This window comes from Octodon degus, unplaced genomic scaffold, assembly GCF_000260255.1.
Source record: "Octodon degus isolate 3935 unplaced genomic scaffold, OctDeg1.0 scaffold00012, whole genome shotgun sequence".
In the NCBI taxonomy this organism is placed as follows: Eukaryota; Metazoa; Chordata; class Mammalia; order Rodentia; family Octodontidae; genus Octodon; species Octodon degus.
In genome coordinates, this window is record NW_004524588.1 from 14954991 (window position 1) to 14964039 (window position 9049).

The 9049-nt window shown below is 32.6% G+C and overlaps 1 protein-coding gene across 1 annotated transcript in view; it reads right to left on the reverse strand.

Moving 5' to 3' along the window:
- Atm (ATM serine/threonine kinase) overlaps positions 1 to 9049 on the reverse strand; it is a 137159-nt gene that overhangs the window by 74152 nt on the left and 53958 nt on the right. Inside the window, exons 24-29 of the mRNA XM_004626220.2 lie at positions 8841 to 9014; positions 6537 to 6706; positions 5038 to 5284; positions 2012 to 2127; positions 628 to 754; positions 1 to 95 (exon numbers count right to left, since the gene is read on the reverse strand). Coding sequence (XP_004626277.1) covers positions 1 to 95; positions 628 to 754; positions 2012 to 2127; positions 5038 to 5284; positions 6537 to 6706; positions 8841 to 9014 — 929 coding nt within the window. The remainder of the gene's footprint in view (positions 96 to 627; positions 755 to 2011; positions 2128 to 5037; positions 5285 to 6536; positions 6707 to 8840; positions 9015 to 9049) is intronic.

Genomic DNA, 9049 nt, shown 5'->3' on the forward strand with positions numbered 1-9049 from the left:
AGATGATATATTTTAAGAATTCTGTGTTTCTTATACACATTATTTGTCTCAGCTGCTTGCTCACAAATGGCTAAAAGAATTTTCTGATAGGAATCCTAAAAAATAAAAACACAGTAAAAATTTATTGAATCACATATACTCAGCTATTAAGAATATATTACATTTAACAGAATTTAGATTTGCATTTGACATAAAATACAATGTATTACATGAAGAAAATTACTATGCTAATATGTAAAAAAACCTGCATATTTATTAGCTTTCAAATAGTAAACCATAACTGGGGATATAGCTCAGCTGCATAAGCATCTGCCTGGCAAGTGCATGAGTTTGATCCTCAGTACCAAAATAAACAAACAAACGAACAATAAACTATAGTGTATTCTTATGAAATAGTACATATATTCCTTGAGCTAATGTATGCCCAAAATATCACAAAACTCTACCCTCATATATAACGTATTTCAGTTAGTACTAATATATACTATTTAAACTTATGAATGTTTTTAAAAAATTACTCAAATTTTCATTTGGTTAATTTTTTTCACCTTAAGATACACATAGACAGATTTCCTAACTGAAAAAGGAATTTTGCTACCAATTATTATACTAGCAATGTATACTCACAGGACTTTTGGAAAGAATTTCTAAAATGCTTTTACGCTTGGTTTTATGACAATTGCTGATATAGGCAAATGTTGCTTTAATAACATGTGATGGAAAATAAGGTGGATTAGGAGCAGGATCCAAATCCCTAAAGAGTTAAGAGAAAAATACACAGCCATCAATTTCAAGACAAAGGAAAAAACTGCTCTTACTGATAGACTAGTGAACTTTCAAAATAAACATCTGATAATAACCCCCACATCTTAATGTCATTTTTTTTCTGTTGAAGAACTATACTTCTATTAAAAATGATTTAACAGTTCACATATATCAATCTGAAGTCATAAAATGTATTTATGATTTCATTATGACTTATCTAAATGATTTCATTAAAAAATCTCTTACAAAGTTAATAGCTCCAGGAATGATCCTTACTACTACTTCACTGCAGCTCTGAATTAAAGCTCTTAGTACTACAAAAACAGCAGCCTGGGCTGGGGATATAGCTTAGTGGTACAGGGCTTGTCTAGCACATGCCCTGAATTCAACCCATAGTCTTGCAAAGTAAGTAAATATGTAATTTTTTTAAAAATCATGCTCATAAAATTTAGAGTGAAGTTAAATGTCAGATTACTTTGTTAAATGTTATTTCCATTTTACATGCCTAGCACAGTTAGGCATTTTTTTAAAAAAAGGATTTTCAAGTAGCTTACAATAAAAATAGGAAAATAACTATCATTCATATATAAACAAGCAGATTTTATATGAAACTGAATTGTTTGGCTAATAGAGCATAACTCTGGCAGCTAAAGCATATAATAAAGAAAAGGTGATACAAGGACTGGGGATATATCTCAGTGGCATAAGTGCCTGTGTGGCAAATGCAAGATCCCGAGTTCAATCCCCAGTACCACGACAACAAAAAAGAAAAAAGAAAAGAAAAGGTGATACAGAAAGGCAAGTCATAGTTAAGAAAAAACCAAGAATAATGTTCACTGGGAAAAAAGACACAATATTCAAATGTTACAGAAAGACTGAAGAGATTACTAGTTTTGCCAATAAACAAAGCACCTCATGAGAAAAAACAAGTTCTACCAAAGGGAGGCTACCATAAAAGCTGACAGGAAATTACTTGAAGTCAATGGTGGTATTTTTAAATGAACTTTTTTTTTTAAGAATACATATCAAAAAAAAAGAGTACATGTCTAGGGGCCGGGGAGATGGCTCAGTGGAATAAACGCTTCCCTGGCAAGCGCGTGGGTCTGAGTTCAATCCCCAGTTCCGCCAAAAAATAAATAAATAAATAAGTACATGTCTAAAAACTAAAAAAGACATCTGAAGGTATCACTCAGTAAACTTCCTGAAGAACATGTTAAGTTGCTTTTCAAATTTAAAATGTGCATACCCAGAAAAGTTACAGAGGTCAACACTTTGACTGGCGCCAGAATCTTCTGGTTCATGTAATGTCATCAGTAACTCCACCACAATCTCTGGTAAATTACTAATGAATAAATGATCAATCTGCAAAGACAGAATATAAAAATATACTTAATATTTAACATATCTGAGACCTTTAAAAGACTGCTAAGGGCTTATGTTAAATCCTTATTTTCATAACTACTCAGTATATATACGTAGGACTAAAATTCAGGGCCTGTAAGACACATGGCTAACTCTACTTTTTTGTTCTACAGAAACTTTTAGGTTGTGAAGAAAGGAGGGAAATCATACCAAAGTCTCTTTAATCTAACTCTTTTTTTTTTTTTTAGATCCAGCTAGTAGCTTTATTTACAGAAGTAAAATGTCAAACACTATTTTCTTTAATGTCCACATGAGATTCAGCTTAGTTACAAATGTATTCTTAATGCTTGAAATTTTCACACTGATCAAAAAGGAAAAGGCAGGCTTATACTTATTCCTTAAATTCACATCACAAACAACTCTAGATATTTAAAATTCTTTAGAACGTAACTCCAACTCTTTAAAGATTTTAAGAAAAATTTTGAATATAGCACTACATTCCTCAAACTAGTATTGCTGCCAACCAAATTTGCTACTAACCAATAATACTGCTCCTCACCTGCATTTGTCAGGAAACTCTTACAGAGCTTTACTAATATGAATTCCCAGTGATTGGCAATAATCCAATCTTTGTACCTCACAAGACCTCTCTTCAGACTTCTACCTAGAGGATAGCTATTACTTACATCCTCTTTCATCAACAGTAGACTAAAATCCTCCCCTACAGAAGTTGGCTTTTCTTTAACCAACTTTCTGCTACAGGTTGCTTCACAAAGGCCATCCATACTCTAAATAGAATGAGCAGTGCTCTAAATTAAGAGGCAAAGGACTACTTTACTAGAGGTATACACAGCCTAAAAACATAACTCTTAATAACAAAAAATATTTTAGAAACTGACAAGAAAGAAACATAACATAAAGAGCTGAACCTTTTCCTCAGGCTTATATATATTATCTATGCCATCATCTCTTAAAATGCAGTCTCGGGCCAGGGAGATGGCTCCGTGGAATAAGCACTTCCCTGGCAAGCACAAGGACCCGAGTTCAAACCCCAGTTCCGCAAAAAAAAACAAAAAAAACAAAACAAAACCCAGTCTTATGTTTACAGTAAGTAAAGAAAAGTTGGTTGACTCTTTTTATCAGCAGAATAATTATTACGTGCATTTACATATTTAACTGCCTTTACTACCTCCATATGATTCCTTAAAAGCTGGATATACAATTTCTAGAAGAACAAATAAACTATTCAGATGACTTAGTGAAGCTAAACAATCTTATATACTCTAAATACTATAGATAACTGTACTAACTTTGTAAAAAAAGAATATAGAACACTGATTCAGACAAGATGCACACATAAGACAAAAAATAAAAGTCATAACTACTTATTTCATTATTATTTATAAGCATCCTAAATGATCAATACTTTTTACATTAAAAATGTTTTAATATAAGCTGGGCTGGTGACATGGCTCAGTGGTCTAAAGCACCTACTTAGAACAAGCTTAGCAAAGCACAGGGACTGCGGTTCAATCCTCCAGCACCACATGCCAGCCAGCCCCGCCCCCTAATGGGCTGAGCTGGCCACACACACACACACACACACACACACACACAAATAAATAAATTTTTTTAAAAAATATGTAAGTTACATCCTGAGCATAAATAACTTTAAAAATAACTAATAAAGATGACTTCTCTAACTTAAAAAAGTTTTAATAAAAGCTGCCTCAAATCTTTAAAATATATAAACTATTAATGCTAAATGAAACTGAGATTAGCAAGAATTTAACTTGTGCTTTTGGCCAAGAAGCTAAGAAATTATTTATTTAATTTTTGATTCTTTCATCCCTGTATTTCAACCAGGGCTGAATCTAATCACTTCTTCCTGAATCTACTCTAAAAATGGTTATCTTTTGATTTGAACAGATTTTTAAAAATAAGAATAAGGGTATTTAGAAATAAAAGCTGGAATGTTTAGTGGAATGGTTGGTAAAGGCAGAGTATCTCTCTCAAATTCCACACCTCTGCGCTGCTTACATGCTATTCCAACTGTCTTCGATGGAGCTGTCCTCTGCTCACTATCTGCCTCCAGAACAATGAGTTTCACTTTCTCATTAAATATAAACAAGAAAGCAAAAGTCTCTGAGCTCACCCAACTACATTAACCACGGTTCTTTAGTCATCACTCACATCTCAAATAAATAAGGAGTTGCAGAATTTTTTTACTAAAAAAATTAACATTTGGGGGCCTCCCCTGTAGCTCAATACTTTAAGTGGCTGCTTCAGCAAAGCAGTCAGGCTCAGGTTGCTGTGGTTAGATCCCCACAACTCAAGCCAGCCAAACTTGCCCTGAAGGCATTTGGAGCAAAAAAAAAAAAAATTAACATTTAAAAAAAATAAACATGTAATACAAGTTGTGTTGAATAACTTTCAAGTATATAAGTTATTACAAAACAAAGTTTGTCAAATACATCTTTACTTGACTTTTCCTTTTTAACAAATAATTAACCAATATATACCGGTGGTGTGATACAGAGAAAAGTGGCAAACAGTGCAACTAAAGAGGAACTGCAAAGGAAAGCTTCCATATGCTCTTTACTTTTATTGGAATTTACCAATCAACTTGTATTCACACAGAACTAGCAATTAAAGGAAGTATTTCAAAGAAGCAATCAATCAAACTATTCCTTATTAAGTTTGGTTCCTTTTCATCATTGTTATTAATAACATTTCACATTTAAATACCAATTAAAGGGGAAAAATATCAAACAGCAACAAATTCACACACTAGCTAAATAGTGATCACAAGTTAAATTCAGTTGCTTATGTGACGGAAAGTTTTTAAAATCAAAGCTTGTATCTGAGATCAATTATGGAATAAAAGGTAGGTAGAAGCTGAAGCCATACCTGTTTTCCCAACAGGTTTTCACCTTTAAGCCTATCATAGACCTTGGTAGCAGTCTCTCTTTGCTGTGCCATCCAACTGTCTCCAGTATTCTCATATGCAAAATAAGGAAGAATGTTGACAAGAATCTTTGGAAAGCAGTCTATGAGAAGCCTTTTCCAATCCTCTTCAATCTGATTACCAATGGACTTCACTTCCTCAAAACAACTTCTAATCACCAGATGTGGAATCAAAACCTTATAATGAGATCTAAAAATACAAAGAATTTAAAATAAACGTTGTGTCTTCAAAGTAAAAATTTAAGCTTTAATCTAGTCAAAGCTAGAACATCACTAAAAAAATCAGAGCACTATTTTAATCAGAGCACTACTTTCATTTTATAAATGGAGATATAAAGTTAGGTAATTTCAAAATAATCCTGCTTACAAAAAAAAGCACCCCAAAGCTTGGACTATACTGTCTTAACTGTCCAATTAAAGAAAGGAGAGATCAATTTCTGCTCATTTCTTATGCCTAATCAACTTAATAAAAAATTATTATAAAATGAAGTATAAAAGCTATTCTTAAATTCAAAGAACAAAAAAAAAAAAATTCAAAGAACAAATGTAAAATGAATGAAAACAGGGACCATTACATTCAATTCTGAGGTTTGTCTGGAGACAGGATGCTGTAATGTAATTCCGCTGGTCTTGAACTTAATATGTAGTCCAGTCTGACCTCAGTTAAGATCCATCTGTCTTGGTCTCCCAAGTGCTGAGATTACAAACATATGCCACCGCCTCTGGTCTGTCTAAATATCCTTCTTAAAAGCAATTATCTATAACTCTTTATATCTATAAAAATTCTGAAAGCACCATTATAAGCACCTGAAACTCACCCATGATAAACTACATACAAAATGCCTACCAAAGTGTCTAGCACAGAGCATGTTCAATAAACAACATATGTCTTCCAGAATCCTGCTGCCTAAACAGGACTCTTCAGTTGATAAAATCTCTTTTCAAAATATTCTTTACCAGAGCGGGAGTTAGTAAAATGAATTATTTTACATCAAACTTCTAAATCTAACATAAACACTGATCAAACAGTCCACTGTCAAGTTAGCAAAAAAAAATGAAAGCAGAAGTAGGTATTTTCTAACTTAGCATAGTCTTTTTTTTCAACAGGAAGGAAATATTTAATATCAAATGTTAAAACTGAATGGGAATTTACAATCTATGCAACTCCGTTACTTTACAAATTAAAAATCTAATGTTCAGACTATTTTCACAGCTTGTTCAAAGTCACACAGATCATTAGTGGCACACCAAGGACCAGATTCTAAGATCAATGATTCCTTCAATACGCCCTCACTCAAATAAGCTGTCTTGCTTCTTACATTCTGTGCTTTCAGTTAAGCCTAGGGAGTGTGGAGGGGTAGGCAGCATTGTGGACGAAGAGAGGACTGCAAAGCACTATTATCTAACTTGAAACATTTCTCATGCACCTTGCACAAACCTACCGATAGAAATCCTCAACCTTTGAGTAGTTTAGTAAAATAAATGGAAAAGAAGATAAGCTGCATGCAGTATCTTGAAGATTTAGCCATTCCGAAACCAGGTAATCTAAATGAGAAGCCATGAAGTCTTCTAAATGTCTATATCCAAAAGTTTCAGAAACTTTCTCTAAAACCTGCACAAACCAAAAAGAAGTTGATGTTATGAGAAAATAAAAAAAAAAAAATATTCAAGTTTTCACTACTACTTATTACAACAGGACTCTAAAACAATCATTTTCTATACCTTGACTCCATCAATGATAGGAAAAATAAGAGAAAATGAGAAAGTGTATTTAATATGATTAGTACTTGGCATACAACAAATCCATAATAAATATTATAAGAAAACATAATTTTCAACATCTATCTCAACTGAAAGTCTAAGGCAAAATTGTTCTTTTCAATCCTAAATACAAATTTCACAATACTCAGATATTATATACAACTTGTGTGAATTAGGTTGAACAGAGTATTATTTTAAAAGCTCTTAATAGTAAAAGGCAAAAAATTAACTTATATCAGACTGATTACTTACAGGTTAGCCTCCTATAAAGCTCTAAATGGAAACCATATGTTAAGGTATATATCAGCCCATACTTCTCACATAAAAATTTACAACACTGAAACAGAAAGGCCTAAAACAAACCAAACCATAAAGTGGTAGAGTAGGAAGTGGGAGTCACGTTTTATAATACTGAGTTAAAGAATAAAGAGTTCTCAAAATGGTAGCTATGCAGGACGATGTTAAATATATTAGATGAACTCATTCAAAAGGTCATTGAAGATTTCTACAAACAGTGTCAATCTTATGTTGGGTTATATACATACAGCAACTTCTCTTGCCTTTTGGATTATGTTCTTTGTTATTTTCTATATGCTATGTCTGGAGGTATTAGAATATTTTGAGTTTGTATGACTGGAAAACATTTTACTTTTAGTTTTTAATTTTAGTATATGTGCTGCCGAAGCAAGCACAACTTTTAGTTTTCAAAGGTATGTTTGCTAAGTATAAAATTCAATGAGGGCAGACTTTTTTCTTTCAGTCCTTCAAATTAATTAGTCTAGTTTCTTACACACTTGCTCTTTTTTTTCTAATGTGGAATTAGATGCTATTTAATTTTGCTCTTCCATAGATATTTTTTATGTATATGCTTTTATGTATATAATTTTTTTTATTTATAATTAGTTTTGGACAATTTCATTTTTGTGTATCTTGCTATAATTTTATTCAAATTTCTTGTGGAAAAGGTTCATTTTTCTTGGAAATGTGGTGCTATAATTTCAACTAAATTCAGAAATTTTAAATCTTTAAATATTTACTGCCTACCCCTCTCTACTTTGAGAATTCTAATTATATGAATATAAGTTTCTTGATTTTGGCATAGAGTGAACTATTACATGACTGATCTGTAAATTCTTCACTTTTATCTTGGACAATATTTATTGTTACATTCACTTAAGTTTGTAAATAATTTATGTACAATGTGCCATCTATTAATCTCATGCTATGTATTCATTTCAGGAACATTTCTCTAAAATTCACTGTCTACATATGTAGACATCGTTCACATTTTCATACTTGTCTATAATTTTAATATGCTATATAATTATTGATTTTCAATAAAGTTAATGAGAGAAAAAACTATATATATAAATCAACAGTGTGCTAATGGGACTACAAAGCTTGGCCCTAGTCCTCCTCATGTTACCCAAATGCTCCAGGATCCTGAAATCAGACCTCTAGCCTTACTGGATCTGAATGCTTTCCCCAGAACCTATGAGGCAAAGCAATTACAATGCTCTTGCCCTCATGTGTTCATAAGGGCTATTCCAGGGCACCTAACCCCTGTTAGATCAATAAATGAATGCCTAGTGAAATGGTCAAGCTGAATATAAAAAATGACAATGAACACAATTAAATGTATCACTTTAAAAGTTATTAAATTACTTTCCACACTTAGTGTTTTTATACCAGGGATCGAACTCAGGACCGTGCACTTGCCAGGCAGGTACTTACGCCACTGAGCTATCTTCCCAGTCCTTAACCATTTCAATATTCCCAACCTAAAAATAATATCATTTCCAAGTCTTAAATAGGTGCCAATTTAACCTTTCTCATTATTGAAAACTTATCCAAGGGTTGGGGATGCAGCCCAGTGGTACAGTGCTTGCCTACTAAGTGTAAGACCCTGGGTTCCATATGCAAACTGGGAAAAGCAAAGAATTATCCAAGGAAGCATATAGTAGAAAATACACATCCACATGTACCTTTTTTACAAGGTGAGGATCTAACCCATTCTCTTTCACAGACTTGCACAGTGCAAACAAGGCTTGTTTTTCACAGACAGGACTACAGTATAAAACAACAGCTGTGGTCATCAAGAAAACAGATTTTCTATTGTAAGTCTCATCCAAAAGTTCAGGATTCTCAGCATCATGTGACTTGAAAAGAAATATAAAAAGAGCATATATATATA